The sequence below is a fragment of the Caretta caretta genome, chromosome 27, assembly GCF_965140235.1.
Source record: "Caretta caretta isolate rCarCar2 chromosome 27, rCarCar1.hap1, whole genome shotgun sequence".
Lineage (NCBI taxonomy): Eukaryota > Metazoa > Chordata > Testudines > Cheloniidae > Caretta > Caretta caretta.
The window spans coordinates 11618688-11635383 of record NC_134232.1 but is presented as its reverse complement, the minus strand read 5'-3'; the positions used below and the strand labels follow the sequence as shown (position 1 = coordinate 11635383).

The following is a 16696-nucleotide window of genomic DNA, read 5'->3' as shown; positions in this document are numbered from 1 at the left end:
AATATGGCCCTGTCTAAACTGGGGGAGGGGGGTTGTATCATTGTGACTACAGCAATACAGCTCCACTGCCCTGGTCTACCCTTAAAATTTAGATTGACGAGATACATTGCTCAGGGGGTGTGAAAAATTTAAACCCCTGAACACCATCATTAAGTTGACCTAACCCCTGATGGGACAATTCTTCCAAAACTCCTTCCACTGACATAGGAAGCTTCTACAGTACAGCGCCATGAAAGCCACAGTCCCACTCCAGCACCCATAGGGTAGGCCTGCCCTAAGACAGGCAAGGGCAGGACTTCCCCTGTAAGTTACCGGGACATGCGTACAGGCCCCATTTTGCATGGGCGCAGTGAGCCTGTTCTGTGGCTTTGCACTTACGTCACCATATCGATGTGACATGTTGCTAGACAGGCCCAGAGCCACGCAGCCCGGATGGGTGCAGTCCTTGCCCCCAGCTATTGCATCACGCTCCCCAGTCCAGAGCCTATTGGGGTGCACAAAAGCTGAACTCTCTTGATTGCCAGAGGCCTCTATGGCTTCCTTTTTTTTTTTTTTATAATGAAAAACACACTAAGTTCCAAAATATACGTGCAGATCAATAACTCACGACCTCCACACGCCTTCCCTGAAACGGGGAAGAACTATCCAGCATGACAGGCGAGGAAACAGGCTCACGCTAACAGGAGCAAGGTGCTCCTAGCCCCAGGGCACTGCCCTTAACCCCTGCCCTCGCTGAGAAACAGTCCTGGCTTCACACTGGACAAATCTCTCAGCTTGCCTGTGTGCATCCAAGGAGCCAACTCCAAGGAGGAGGGGAAAGTACCCACACGTGAAGCCCGAGTGTTGCGTCCCACCGCCGTTCTCCTCCCCGTGACCCTGGGGGCTGGTAGGTTCCCCCATCGCCCCACCTCGGAAGCTGAGGTTTCGGACCTGGCCGCCCTGCCTCTGTAACAGAAGAGCAAGGAAGCAGAGTGTTTTCCCTCTGCGCCCCCAGAGCAAGGAAAAGCAGTGATGGCTATTTTAAACGGCCGTCTTCCTGCTAATTAATGAGGGCTGGGGCCGACGTGGGGCTGCTGGCTCATTGTTCAGTGCTAATAATGGACTCGCACATGCCACTCACGCATTCCGCAGTGCTGAGCTCTCTGACCCATGAATACAATGTGTTAATTTACAGCGCTGCCTGCCTGCCGTTCCCTATCAGGCTCTGCAGATGGGGAGGGCGGGGGGGGGCCGAGAACGGGGCCTTGCTGAGTAGAAGCTGCAGCTGGAGCAATGCCACCTCTGCAGCAGCAAGCACACGAGCCGGCCTGTGCCGAAACACACTGCTGGGCTGTGTAGATTCTTTCTCCCGTGTCTCTCCACCCCCAGCTGGAGACAACGCTCCCGTGCAAAGCAATGCCAACCTCGCAACACGCCTTGGCCACGTGGCCTGTACGAAACCAGCCAGTTCCCGAGGAGGGCGATTAGGGATATTCCAGTAGCATCTAGAGGCCTCCACTGAGATCACAGCCCAGTTGTGCTAGGCACTGTACAGACACATCTGCGCTAGATGTGACAGCGTGATTGTAGCAGACAGGCACAGCCGTGCTCACTTTAATCCAGCTGGCACAGCTCACAACAGCAGCAGAGATGACCACGTGGGCTTCAGCCTGGGTCTAGCATCTGGGGAGGTCTGCCTGGAGCGTACCCCCTGAGTGAATGAGAGGCCCTGCCCCTAAGAATTTACAATCTAAACAGAGCAGACAAAAGGATTATGATCCCCGTGGTAGAGGTGAGAGCCAGAGGCAGGGAGAGATTAAGTGACTTGCCCAAGGTCACCCTGGGAGGGGTTGGGGTTCTGTGGCAGAGCTCGGATTTGAACCTGTATCTCCAAAGTCCCAGGCCAGCCTTCCATGCTGAGCTGAGAGGCAGATGGCAATAGCTGGCACTTACTTCAGCTAGCTCTGTATTTGTTATTTAAACACGCAAAGTGCCGTCACATGCTCTGAGTAAACTGCCGGAGAAGGGACCAAAAGCATCTCTCACTCCTTCCTGTCTCTCAGGGAGAACCATCTTAGGTGTCCCTTGTAGCAACATCTTTCAGGCACAGATGCGACTGCACCTTGGCTGGGTCCCTTTAACTGGCCGCTCCATTACAGGCGTGGGTGCAGGGGCCCTGAATGTTCTCCCCAGGCCTGGCCCAACACCCACTGGAGTCAGTGACAGTCCTTCCTCTGCTCCCAAGGGGCTTCGGGATCAGGCTCACAGAGCAGCGGTTCTACTCAGCAGGGAACACAGGTGGCTGCAGACCGAAAAAGCATCTTTCTTCCCCAGCCCTTGCAGGGTTGCAAGGAGGCCAGAGAACCAATAATTGCAACCCTAGTCTACGCAGCACGTCTTAAACCTACGGCCCCAACAACAGCATTGCCTAAAAGGCTCCTGCTGCATGCCCCCCGGGCTGTGACCTTGTCAGACCTTCAGGCTAAGCGGAGTCAGGCTCGCAAGAAGAGTCTCCGAGGAATCACTGGGGTGCTGCAGGAAGTGATGCTGGTGATACAGCAGGTGGCGCTCTTCCCTCCAAGTTAGCAGTGACCTGATGCCAGGCAGGACTGTAGTCCTGATCACTTACGATGAGAGAGGTCTCTCAGGGCCTCTGGCCAAAGCTCCCCTCCCTGGCTTGTGTGCTATCTGCAGAACACCACCCCAGAAGTAGCCGCATTTCAGCGGAGGTAGCTGCTGAAGTGCATTGGGGTCAGCAGTACAAAAGGCGCTGGAAGAGCATGTTACTACATGTAAAAGTAGATCGTTTGTTTCAAAAATTATCCTTAAAGGAGCCTGATTCTCAGGGGTCTCGAGTCAGGCACTCAGAATCACCGACCACTTTTGACAAGGTAGGTCTGTGTTCCCCTGATGGCCACATGGCCTTCTCTCTCTCTCTCTCTCTCATATTCAGAGCAGGTCCTCCCACTTCCTCCCTGTCCTTTCTCCATTCAAATCTAAGAGATCGGGAAGCCCTGAGCTACATGGGATCCAAGAGGGAGTTTCTCTCTCAGCAGGAGAGGAAGCTGGACGGAGCCTTCGAGAAATGGAGGAAGAAGGCCTGCTGGCTTGGCTGTGCTCTTCCTCAGACTCCTCCTCCTCTGCTGAGCTGCCCTAAAAACAGCACTATCACCAGCAGGCCCTAGACAAGTACCAGGATTCCGTTTCCTGTTTTTCCCGTGGAAACCCTCAAATAGAAGCTGGCCTCATTTTTGGTGGGGGTTGTTTTTTGGTGGGAGGTTATTGTTGTTGGGTTTTTTTGGCTGAAGCAGGGCTAACAATGAGCCATTTCCTCTGACAGCTTGGAAAGGCACCTCGGGCTGGGCTCGGCTCCTCCCCAGCACTGCTGGAGGGAAATCCGACCCAGCAAGGCCAGGGGAAGGTTGATCTCCGTTCCCTGCCCCTCTCAAGGACACAAGGGGGGCACCACGCTCTCCAGCCTGCTGCTGGAGAACCTAGCACCAGTCCCTATTCACTCAAAGAGTCCCTTGGACTCCACCCGGGGCTACCCAGATGAGTAAAGGTTCCGGGATCAGGTTCAAGGCTTGGCTGGGCAGCGACTAATGGGCTGCGAACAGCTGGCGCCCAGGATTCTAGGCCATGCGATAACAGGGCTGGAGTTTCACAATGAAACTCTATGTAGCTGAATGAAGGTTACAGCTGCAGCCCCGCGCCTATCCCACAGTTTGCCGGGAGATTAATGGCTCTTTCACACCATTGGGCTGTTGCTCTCCATCGCCCCACTCAAACTTGGCCTCCGGAGCAGGATGTCCCTGGAGGATTGTGGGATCGCAAACTGCCGCACTCTTGTAGCTTATGCTGATGCAATGGGAAATTCCAGGCCCCATCCTGGTCTCCTCTGGCAGCTCGGAAAGCTCCTCTCTCCTTTGAGCTACGGCCCGGGGCCAGAGGGAGGGCAGCTCTGTGGCACTAGGCAGAGCCACTCCTGGGCAGATGGTGCCCACCACATGTTTTCCATAGATTACTAGCAGCTCACATTTTTCTTCAGCCCCCACACATTTAGAATCAAAAGCTTGAGAACCTTGTTAAACTCTCTCTCTCCCTCCCTCCCTCTTTTCCGTATGACTCTGGAGTTTAAAAATGATCTTGGCGCTCCGAGCGGCTAGATTCCCTAGCTGGTGTAAAGCAGCATTGGGCCGGGGAAGTCAATGGAGCCATGCCTGCGTACCCCAGGTAGGGATCTTGCCCTGACACCGGGACTGCGGGGAATCCTTACCCGCCCAGCATCACTGCAAGACAATGCACTCAGCTACGTAGCCACAATAGGGCAATTGTCACAACAAGGCTGCTGGTCCCTTTCCCACCCCCCAGAGACCTCCCCACGCACAATCCCATGAAGAGCACCACTGTGACGCCTTCCCCCCATTCGCTGCCGCCACCCCCACAAGCTGCTCACGCGGCCACATGCTTCTTGTGACTCTCAGACCCAAGAAACGCCCCAGGTCAAAGCACAGCACCACATGTGCCGTTAGACCTAGTCGACCCAACGTCCTCCTGGGTGTGTTTTCAAGCTACCGAGCCAAAGGTCACCCAACCACAGCAGGTGCTGCTGTGTGAATTCACCGCAAGTAGCATTGATTTGATTCTCATTTTTAAATATCTTCATTAAGGGGATGGGTCTAGTCTACCCTGGGCAGGTATACTGGGTTCCCTTGGAGAACCAGGCTGTTAGTATCTGCTGCATACACCTGTGTGCAGATCCCTTGGAGAGGACAGTTTTAAACCTGCCCAAGGCAGACTAAGGAAGAGCGCTACTACACTGAACCCATTCTCTGGAGCCAGAATATCCTTACAGCAGACAGGACAGACGTGAAACTCCCCAGAGGTCATCAAGCCCGTCCCCTTGGAGCCAGAGCAGGCCTCTGCTCACCAGCACCGCCGCCGGAGCTTCGTCATGTCTAATTTCAAATGACTCAAGTCACGAGGTTTCCATCACTTCCCCTGGGAGATTACTTCACAGCCTCGCTGTCAAGAAGCTTTTCCTACCTCCCAGCTCAAATTTTCCTTTTGCTCAGTATCAGCCCCCTGCTGCTTGGATGGATCGCAGTGAACAAACACCTCTAATGCCATTAGCACAGCCCCATTCAGCGTGGGGAGATCAGTCCCTGGACGCGATATGCAGTGTCGAGGCCCAGAAGAGTGGGACACATATAACCCACCGGGGCGCGTGTGTCACAAGTCTCCGATACACAGGAGACAGATTGTAGCTGGGGCTGTGACCAGTCTTGGCTGTTGAGCTCAAGCTGTAACAACTTCTGCTTCCAGCTCGGAAGGTCCCTGCAGTTCAGTTCTTGGTGTGTTGGCGAAGATGGCAGACATCATCCACACACCAATATGAGCACTGCTGGCTTTTCTAACTAGGACCCACTCCCTACCGTACTGATGAGCCTCTGTACTGGGCCCTGGCACACGTCTCCCATTGAGGGTATGTCTACACTGCAATTAGACATCTGCGGCTGGCCCATGCCAGCTGACTCGGGGTCACGGGGCTCGGGCTAAGGGGTCCTAGAGACCAGGGTCCAGCCCGAGCCCAAATGTCTACACTGCAATTCAACGCCAAGCCAGCTAGCATGGGCCAGCCACGCGGGTGTCTAACTGCAGAGCAGACATACCCCGAGAGTGCTGCTCCAACCTGCAACAGAGCTTGGCTGGTTCCAACCGCAAGCTCCACTGCACTCAAGAGCATGCAAATCCAATGAGAAGCACCAGCCGACACAGAAAAAGCCTTAGGCAGTGTCTTCCGCCAGTGACCAGCCCCCAGTGCAACCACTAGTGTAGACAGGAAAAGCCAAGCCATGATCTGCACCCAGGTAAGCTGCACCTTTGCCTGTCTACATTTTGCATTGTCACAACTATGTTAGTGCCCAGTCGCTGATGGCTGTTACTAGAGCACATCTCCTGAGTGCGCACAAGGCCTTCGCATATTTAAATGGAGCAGGTGCCCAAAAAAGCTTGGGAAACACTGGACCAAACTTCACGTTGCACAGAAAATCCCTGTCAAAGACATGCTGCCCAGGCAGTGAGAAAGCGAGACAGAGAATTCTCCTTTCAAAGGCAACTGGACTCAAAGGGCTCACCCACAGACGTAGATCAATTACACTGTTCCTCACAGGCTGCGACCTTCCCCAGCAGACCCCCATTCAGAGACTTTACTTCCTTTGATATTCCCCCGCCTTCTTCCTCCAAACAGTTCACTAGAGTGAAACATCACTAACCCCCCTCCGGTCTAGGCTCCAAGGAACAGAGCCATACGCCATTGCTGCCTATCGTCAAGATCCTCAAAGGTGGGTTTCTTCCTGTGCTGCCGGAGAGCAAATCTGGAGAAGTTTTTATAAAAATGCCGCAAGTAACCAGTCTTATAATGGCCTGAATCCCTTCTGATGTCTGTCGCAAAAGAAAGAGAGCCATTTGGGAAGTAATCAAGGTTTCTGAAAGAACACTGTCAGGTTAAAAAGATGGCCAGTATTTCCACACTGGTGAACTTAGCCTAAGACACCTAAACGCATCCTTGGACATGTAAGCAAGTGGCCTGATTTTCAGAGGTCATTCAGCTCTCACCGGTCACAATGACTTCAGGCCCCTATTTAGGTGGTGTAAAGATAGAGTGAGGTGCCCAATTTTAAGCACACAGGTTTGAAAACCTTGGCTCATATATATTTCTCTTTAAATTGGATCTCTGCCTCTGTTACAAGTGACCTCTTGGTTTAGCAATAGGACATCATCACTGAAAATCAAATCAATTTTTTCAAAATGAGTTTAAAAATCAATTTCACATAGGACACTTGCTCCCGTGTCCCCTTGTTGGCATTTGTGCTTTTACGATCACATCTTCCTACGTTTCTTTTTAAAATTTCTCTCCCATCACTGTGTGAAAGCCCCATATGGATGGGACAACAGCTAGCTGGCTACCGAGGGGGCAAAAGTGAAACTGACTCTAAGCCAGTGGTTCTCAAACTTTTGTTCTGGTGACCCCTTTCACATAGCAAGCCTCTGAGTGCGACCCCCCCTTATAAATTAAAAACATTTTTTAATATATTTAACACCATTGTAAATGCTGGAGGCAAAGCGGGGTTTGGGGTGGAGGCTGACAGCAACCCCCCATGTAATAACCTCCTGACCCCATGAGGGGTTCCAACCCCCAGGTTGAGAACCCCTGCTCTAAGCAGGGTTCGGGGGGTAAGAAATATTTTCTTATCTAATCTCTTTCAGATACAGTCTCAGACTCCAATCCTGTAAGCTGCTCCATTCAGGCAGCCCCACGAACCCCCACAGAGCCCCACAGATTGTAAGGAGGCTCCACACAGGCACAGGAATGGAGCAGTGTACACATCAGTCCCTTAGGTATTATTCGTAACAATAGCAGGCAAAACATTTTAAGCAGCATGATCACTGACGGTGAAAGGATGTTTCAAGTCAAATTCCTCTCTCTCCCTACATGCTGTTTGTTTACAATTTTTTTTTTTAATTTTTTTTTTTGTATTTCACTCAGCCTGAAAAAGGAGGGGAAAATATCACTGGTCAGTTTCACGGTTGTTTCTAGTAAATTTCACTTTCCCATTCTCAGGCACTAGCCCAGTGCATTGGCACACACACACCCCCTACAGCACTTACTGCTGGAGGCAGCATATGCTTAGGGATGATGGGGAGGTGCCCATGCCCTAGACTGGCAGGCCACACCCAGTAAAGCGTGTCGAACAGGCTTGGCTACCAGACTAGGAATCACTGGGATGGAATCCTGTGCAGCTGGCATGTGAATGCATTGGGAGAGTGAAGGGACAGAGAAGAGACACTCTCTGCCCTCTCTTTGCTCTTTCCACTCCTCCCGCTCCAGTACCCTCATGCAAGACAAAGCGTAGGATTGTGCCCTTACCCCAGAAGGATGAATTGGTGTCAACAGAGGAAGGTTTAGCAGAGGCCAACAGAACCTCATGTGACTAGTTCTTGTTGTTCCTAGTTCAAGGCTAATGAACCATAGTAAATATTCACGCAGAGCAACCCTGCTACACAGAGGTTAACCTCATTCAGCCGGGTACTGTGCTGGGGCACAACTGAGGTTGAGAATCTATTCTAAGCAGAGAAATTTCACCTGTCTTTACACATCTATAAAATTAAACACACACACAGACCACACATCTATTGTCTTTTGCCAAGGCCTGTTCTTAGTGTCCTGGTAAATAATCATTTGTTTTTTATGCATTCGACACTGCAGCCCAGAAGGTGGCCTATTTTCATTTTCAGCTGGCTCCAGATGGTGAGGGAGAGAGCGTGGCCTAGAGGATAGCACACTGGATTGGGACTCAGGAGACATGGGGTATAGTCCCAGCTCTGCCACTGGCCTGCTGGGTGACCTTGGGCAAGTCACATCACTTCTCCATGCCTCAGTTTCCCTATCTGAAAAATGGGAACGGTGATACGAACCTCCCTTTATGAAGTGGTTTGAGGCCTACTGATGAAAAGCCAAGCATTATTATTCTTGCCTCGGTTTTGGGGACACTAAAAATCATCCAAAATCTTTTATAAAAGAAAGCTTAAGGCATGTATGCGGGCCGCTGGGGAGAAGCCCGGCCCAAGTTCCAACTTAGAAACAGAGCACAGAAGACAGTCTTCAAAATCTCAGCACTGCCCCAAACTCCCAAACCATCTGCCAGTTGCAATCCGTAGCGGATGGATTCAAACACCAAGCAACGCACAAACGCCAGAATTCAAACTCACAACAGGATCCAAGTGCCAGGACCCAACGCACAATTAGCTCTCTAGGTTAAACATTAAAATAGTAAATGGCAGAGTTTTCTCAGCAAGGCACAAGTGCCAGGCAGGACTGAGCCTGCAGAAAGCATCTTGGCTACGGATTTTAAGTCACATCAGTCAGCACCCATGAGCTCCTAGTGCGGGGTTTCAAACCCACAGTCCCAGATTGCGACAGCAGGGTCACACAACAGCCCTGCCAATATTTCAAGTTCATAGTAAAAACACCTGGTAAGAAACTCCACATCTGCAGAGCAGCCATTGAAAATGGGGGGAAAGAGGAGGCGGGTACACAAGAACCAATGAGCTGCCTCCCGCTGCTTTAGTTTTTGTGGGCACTTGTAGGGCACTGCTGTGAAGAAGTTTGCAATGGCAGCAATGAGAAATACCACCACAGCACTTTCCGACTGAGGATTTCCAAGCAGTTTTGAAAAGGCAGGCCAGTATCAGTATCCCCTTTTTACAGGTGGAGAAACTGAGGCAGCAAGAGGTTAAGTGACTGAAGCCAGCTTGTCAGTAGCAGAGCCAGGAACAGACCCAAGGCCTCCTAATGCCCAGTTCCCTGTGCTCTGACCACTAGACAACACTGCCTCCCTTGGTGGGAGAGGGCCCTTTTAAACCACAGACAAACAGCACCAAAAAAGGAAAGAGTGGAATAAAGGCAAAGGCTGGGATTTTGGCTCCTAAATCCCTTAGGATCTTTGGAAAATCTCCACCATAATATACACTGATAAAGAGGAAACTTCCAAGCGATTAAACACAAGCCATGGTTAATACGGCACTTTTCATTTCCAAAACATTGCGCACACGTTACTGAATCCTGAGAGGCCGGTTATATTAGACCCATTCTGTGGACAGAGGAGGCGAGTTTAACAACTCACAGCAAAGGAGCACAGACCGAATTCAGCCCTGGGGTGAGGAGGTGCAGCCTCCACTGAAACCTACAGGAGCTGTGCCAGCTTCATGCCAAGAGCCATTCTGGCTTCCTGTCTCAAAGCCACTCCAGGCACCAAACTCCATCCGCAAACACAAGAATCTGGACAAATGCAGCAAGAGGCCCAGACGTTTTTCTGCAAACAACCCTTCCAAATATCCCAGTCTACAGCAGAAGCAGGATTTCCCCAAACTCTCTCTCTCTCCCACCCCACACACTCCCTTTCCCGTCTCTCTACCCACACCCACAGCTTCCTCGAACATAATACCCAGCAGAAACAATTTGAGCAATGTGCATCTTCGAGAAAACACCTTCGCTGTGTCATGGCAGGAGCACGGGGCGAAGGCATCACTTATAATGGGGCCCGATTCTGCACTCTGTTTCCGCTGTAGTCAAGGTAATTAACACGCAGCAGATGGCCGGATCTGGTCCCAAGTGGCCAAAGGGCAGGTGAGGTGGTCAAAAGGGGTGAGATACCCCATGGTTTACCACAGGAATAACGTTGCCACTTTCTATGTTGTATTTTTTCCCCAAAAAAATGGCCAGAGCCTCAGCTGGTATAAACTGGCGCAGTTCCACTGAGCGCTATCTGATCACGGCTGAGTTTCGACAACTTTGAGTCACAGCGGGCAGCACAGACTTTCAAGTCAACATAACTGCCCAGGTTGACATCAGCTGGGGATCTAGTCCCGTAGCTCAAAGTGTGTTTGTGTGTGTGTGTGTGTCAATCGGGGGGGCGGGGGGGGATCTGCTTAAAGCAGTGTCAGCTCACAGACCTCCAAAATTAAAAGCAAAACCAAAAACCGATCCAGCCAAAGGGGACTGTCTCAAGACCTGTTCTCCAGAATTTCTTGTCTGATTCAATGCTTTTCCGTAGAGACTGTCATAAATTGCCAGTGATGACTATATTTCAAGTCATCGCGGCGGGGTATTGGGAAAAGTTTTCAATTAGCAATAATCATGCCTGGGATTAACTTCATTGGTTATGATACTGCTTGGCACACAGACCTCTCTCAGGCTGATAAGGAGCACAGGGCAGCCTGGAGTCCGCAGAGGAGACAAAGGTAATGGAAGTTTCAGAGGAAAAAAGACGCATGGGCATTAATGGTGCTTGTGCTGAGGGGAAAACGCTCGGGTCAAGAACATTTGATAGAAATACCCCAGGGGCCTGCGAGGATGGATGGACCAAGAGAGTGGTCAAGCTTCTACCTAGACCTGGTTAAGCCAACTCACAAACACCAGGCTGCCAGACCCCATGGGCAACCTCTCCATTCATCTCTCTGCTAGCAGCCACCCACCACACTGGCAGCGCTGTCTTTGCTGGCAGTCTACCAGCGCAGCCTCTGCGGGGCCAGCCTTCCCGCCGCCTCCCTGTGGAAGTACCCGCAGACACAGGACTGGCCTCCCCCAAGAGCCTGGCTTCTGAGACGCCAGCCGCCCTGCCCTCAGACTCTGCGCTACCAACCTCCCCGCCAGCGCCAGGGCCCCCTCCCACCTCCTGCCCCATGGTACCAACCTCCCCACAGAACCAGCTGCAAAAGTATCCACTTCTAAGGCACCAGCCTCCCCGGGCAGTCACTTGCCTCAATACCAGCCCCTCCATCACCGGCACCCCATCTGATGGGCCACTCCTGCTCTCCAAGCCGGCACCAGCCTCCCCAGTGCCAGCTGCCCATCCCATGCCAGCCCCAGACCCCACAGCCCCCACAACCTAAGCCCTCCAATTCTCCCCAACCCCCCATAATGTCCCCCTGCTTCAGCCTCCCAACTGCCCCCCAAGGTCCCCCGGTCCCAGGCTCCCCCCCGTCCCAGCCTCCGAACATCCCCCCAGTTACCCCCAGCCCCAAAACGTCCCCCAGCCCCCCAATGTCTGCCCAGTACCAGGCACCCCCAGTGCCTGCCCCCCAAAATCTCCCCAGGCCCCCAACGTCGCCCCCTGCAGCCCTGATCCCCAGCCCCCCGCGTCCCCAGCCCCCCCGCACAACCCTGCTCCCCAGCCTCCCAAGATCCCCCTGTTCCAGCCTCCTAACGCCCCCCAGTTACCCCCAACCCCAGGCTGCCAACGTCCCCCCAGTCCCTGGTCCCCCCAGCCCCCCAATGTCCCCCCAGTGCCAGGCCCCCAACATCTCCCCAGGCCCCCAACGTCCCCACAGTCCCAGGCCCCCTCACCGCCCCCCACTCCCCAGCCCCCCAACGTCCACCCAGTCCCCGGCCCCACGCCCCCCACATCCCTGTGCCCCAGCCCCCCAACGTCCCCGGCCCCCCCCCACGGCCCAGCCCCCCCCCACGGCCCAGCCCCCCAAAGTCCCCCCAGCCCGCCACGCCCCAGCCCCCCAACGTCCCCCCAGGCCCCAGGCCCCCACATCCCTGCGCCCCAGGCCCCCAACGTCCCCCCCAGCCGCCGGCCGCGCTCACCTCGGGGCTGCGGGGCGGCGGGATCCCGACCAGGCAGAAGGCGACTCCATTCATCGGGGAGCCGGCGGCGCTGGGCACCGAGCGGGGCGGCCGGGCGCGCGGGGACGGGCTGGGCTGGGCGGGCTCCGGCTCCGCCTCCTCCGGCCTCCGGCGCGCCACAGACTCCCCGGGCGGGGCGGGGCCAGCGGCCGCCGGAGCCCAGCGGGCCGCGGGGCGGGGCTGGCACGGCCAGGGACGGAGAGACACGGGGGGGGCCCCGGGACAGGGACAGACCGCGGGACAGACACTGACAGGGACAGACCGCGGGACAGGGGGACAGACTCCGGGACAGACCCTGACAGACACAGATCCCGGGACAGGGACAGACCCCGGGACAGACACTGGGACAGACACGGGGGGGCCCCGGGACAGGGACAGACCGCGGGACAGACCCCGGGACAGGGACAGACCCTGGGACAGACACGGGGGGGCCCCGGGACAGGGACAGACACTGACAGGGACAGACCCCGGGACAGACACTGGGACAGGCCCTGACAGACACTGGGACAGGGACAGACCCCGGGACAGACACTGACAGGGACAGACACTGGGACAGACACGGGGGGGCCCCGGGACAGGGACAGACCGCGGGACAGACACTGACAGGGACAGACACTGGGACAGGGGGACAGACCCCGGGACAGACACGGGGGGGCCCCAGGACAGGGACAGACCCCGGGACAGGGACAGACAGACACAGACCCCGGGACAGGGGGACACGAACAGACACCGGGACAGACACTGACAGACACAGACACCGGGACAGACACCAGGACAGGCACTGATGGACACAGGGACAGACCCCAGGGGAGACTGACAGGAACAGACACCGGGACAGGCACTGACGGACACGGGGACAGGGACAGAGGGACAGGGACAGACCCCAGGACAGGCACTGACAGACACGGGGACAGAGGGACAGGGACAGACCCCAGGACAGGCACTGATGGACACAGGGACAGACTCCAGGACAGAGGGATAGAGACAGGACAAACAGACAAGAATACCCCAGGACACACAGACACCAGGTTAGAGTTAGGGACTGGCATGGACAGACAGACAAACAGAGTGACAGGCATGAATGGACAGAGAGAGGGACAGGAACTGGCATGGCCAGACACAGGGTCAGAGTCACACCAGGACAGACAAATACCAGGGCTGATGGACAGGGATTGCCATGGACAGAGAGACACCAGGAGGGGCCTTGGGCGAGGCAGAGCAGGACATGGACACAGGAATTGGCAGGCAGACAGACAGGGGGACGGGTACAGAAGGGACTGGCACAGGGCAGGGACAGTACAGGCACAGACATAGAAAACAGGAGGTGGCATGGTGAGAACCACACACAGAGAACCGCAGAGCTGGGATAGACAGAGGGACTGGCAGAGACAGACACTCTTAGGGGGTCCCAGCTTCATCTCCCCAAAGAGAACCTTACACAAGCAGCAAAGAAAGGGTGGACAGTGGAGGGCACCATTAACCCTTTCTGCACTTCCCTGCCACCTGCAGCTTTGCCCATGGTATACAAAACAACCCTGCAGGTGCTGAAAGGAAAGCCAGGAACAAGGTGCGCGTGAAGACACTGGGCATCACAAAAGCCTCTGCTCTGCCACTTCCCTCACCCTGCCCTGTAAATGCCTATTTGCTTCTCAGCATCAAAATAATCATTAATCAGTTTTTAAGCATTGCACAGAAACAGAAGAACATAAGAATGGCCCTACTGGGTCAGACCAAAGGTCCATCTAGCCCAGTGTCCTGTCTTCCGACAATGGCCAATACCAGGTGCCCCAGAGGGAATGAACAGAACTGGGAATCATCAAGCGATCCATCCCCTGTCACCCATTCCCAGCTTCTGGCAAACAGAGGCTAGGGACAAACTAAACTCTCTCACACATACACAATTGCCAAGGAGAGTGAAAACCTCTCCCTTAGGGTGGTGCACCACAGGAAGGATGGTCCAGTGGTTACACCACTTGCCTAGGATTTGGGAACCTTGGATTTAATTCCCTTCTTCCGCTCTACTCCGCGCTGATTAGGCCTCAACTGGAGTATTGTGTCCAGTTCTGGGCGCCACATTTCAGGAAGGATGTGGACAAACTGGAGAGAGTCCAGAGAAGAGCAACAAAAATGATTAAAGGTCTAGAAAACCTGACTCGAGGGAAGATTGAAAAAACTGGGTTTGTTTAGTCTGCAAAAGAGAAGACTGAGAGGGGATATGGTAACAGTTTTCAAGTATGTAAAAGGTTGTTACAAGGAGGAGGGAGAAAAATTGTTCTTAACCACTGAAGATAGGACAAGAAGCAATGGGCTTAAATTATAGCAAGGGAGGTTTAGGTTGGACATTAGGAAAAACTTCCTACCTGTCAGGGTGGTAAAGCACTGGAATAAATTTCCTAGGGAGGTTGTGGAATCTCCATTAGTGGAAATTTTTAAAAGTAGGTTAGACACACACCTGTCAGGGATGGTCTAGACAGTACTTAGTCCTGCCACGAGTGCAGGGGACTGAACTAGATGACCTCTCGAGGTCCCTTCCAGTCCTACGATTCGATGCATTAAATAGGGATCATACATCCCACAGGTATCATGAGGGGTTATGGAGGCCATAAAGTGACACCGAGCAGTTAAAGCAAACTCATGTAGGCAGCATTCTAAAAATCTAGCCCTCATTGTGGGTTCTTAGCAGCAGCAGATGTTATTACAGTTTTATTTCAGTTATCAGGCCTCCTCGCCAAATCCCAGCGCTGCCAGCCAGCGCTCGAAACAACCCACCTCCCTCCTCACCAACACGGAAACGGAGATCAACACCGGAACAAAAAGGGCAAAATGCCCTGGAAAGTGGTGCTCATACCTAACAGACTAGACAGCTCGGTATTTTCATCCAGGATTTCTAAATTGCCCTGGGCTGCATTGCCCTACGTACATTGGTTGGGTATTATTTTACTCCCAGTTTGCACTGGTGTAAATGTCTGTGCAAGGTGCGGGACAATGGGAAATGGGTGCTATGTGCATATGTGCTGGAACTAGGGGGGCTGCCGTACCCCCGGCTTGAAGTGGTTTCCATTGTACAGGATTTACAGTTTGGTTCAATGGATCTCAGCACCCCCACTGTACAAAGTGTTCCAGCACCCCTGAGTATATGCCAGCCCTGTCCTCCACAAGACAGTTGCTCCATTTAGCAGGGTTTGAATCAAGCCATTCATTCCCCCAATTTCTCCTTCACCTGACATCAGTGTGTCGCAGAATCCCCTGGGGCCCACACCAGTATAACTCCAGTCACTGTAATGCTGCGATTCTGGTTCACACTGGAGAATCCGGAACAGAACCCAGGAGTCCTGACTGCCATGTCCCAGCTATAAATTGGAGCATCAGGGCCGCAGCTCCTATTACGCAGGTTGAGCCCACCAAAATGTCATCTTCCTTCCTGCCAGAGCCAGACTCAGCTGAGCTAGTTCCCCTTCGTTTCCAAGCCATCATCACTCAGGCTACATAATTCAGCAGAGAGGAAATGGAAAGGCATGTGACAGGAAGAGCAAAACAAGGCGGGGGAAAGCGGGAGGAATTGCGTCCATGCCTTTCTGGATGGAGAGATCCAGACCGAGGCATGGGGGATGGGACAGCAAAAGCCACAAGACCAGAGCATGCTGGTGCTAAAGGCGACATTTGCCTACAGATCAGAGCAGACTAAGAGTGGGGACTCCTGGGTTCTGTTCCTAGTTCTTGAGGGAGTTCAGTCTGGGGCTTATAGCTGGGGACCAGCAGTCAGGACTCCTGGGTTCCGCTCTTCGATCTTGCAGCCTGAAGTTTTGGTCGAGCTGGGACCCGGCAGGGGAGGACTGCTTGGTTCTTTTCCTCGCACTAGACAAAAGCATGGTTCGGTGCTTATAGCTGAGAACCAGGAGCTGCGGGCTCCGTTCCTGGTTGTGTTCCCCATTGTCTGACTTGGGGAGAATCCTTTCCCCTCTCTGTATGCCCCGGTTCCCTCCATGGATAAAATAGGGATGATCCTGACCCACCGGAGCTGGCTGTTGCAAAGCACTTTGAAAGGTGCACGACAAGGTCAAACTCTCAGTGTTACTAGCAGGCTCTCCAAGGGGGAGCTTCTAGTTAAGACAGAAGAGACCAGCCCGTGGGGTAGGGGAACCAAAGGCCTTTCAGAACAGACTCAAATACTCCATTGCCAGAGCAAGACACCAGACAACAGCCACAGCACGAGTTCTGCAAGGCTGCGTCTACACGGTCTGGGTAGACAGACTCCCGGGAGGGCCACATGGCTATTTTTAGCGCTCTAGCACAAATGGGACTTGGCAGGACTGAGGTCATCTGTTTTAGCACCGCAGCCCACCCAGTATTAACCCGAGCTATTTGCAGACAGCCCCCCTCCATTATTGCATCACCCTCCTCCCCACCCCAGGGGGATCAAGGCTCTAACCGCAGAAGAAGTGGGGGGGCAGAGTTGCCATGGAAACTCAGCATTCAAACACGTAAATAAGCAAAGCATCTCCGGGAAGGAGGGAGGATGCCGAG

General features: G+C 53.8%; 1 protein-coding gene and 1 non-coding gene across 3 annotated transcripts in view; both read right to left on the bottom strand.

The window, feature by feature from the left end:
* ARHGAP23 (Rho GTPase activating protein 23) overlaps positions 1 to 16696 on the bottom strand; it is a 132743-nt gene that overhangs the window by 97692 nt on the left and 18355 nt on the right. Inside the window, exon 1 of one of the 2 annotated variants that reach the window (XM_075123677.1) lies at positions 12134 to 12256. The exons of the other annotated variant lie outside the window; for it this stretch is intronic. Within the exon in view, the coding sequence (XP_074979778.1) occupies positions 12134 to 12187 (54 nt within the window). The 5' untranslated portion in view covers positions 12188 to 12256. Of the gene's footprint in view, positions 1 to 12133; positions 12257 to 16696 lie in introns of those variants that run through there. 2 annotated transcript variants of the gene reach the window in all.
* On the bottom strand, positions 10587 to 10726 carry LOC125626929 (U4 spliceosomal RNA). Its single transcript, XR_007353866.1, has one exon. It is a non-coding gene; the product is annotated as a U4 spliceosomal RNA (small nuclear RNA).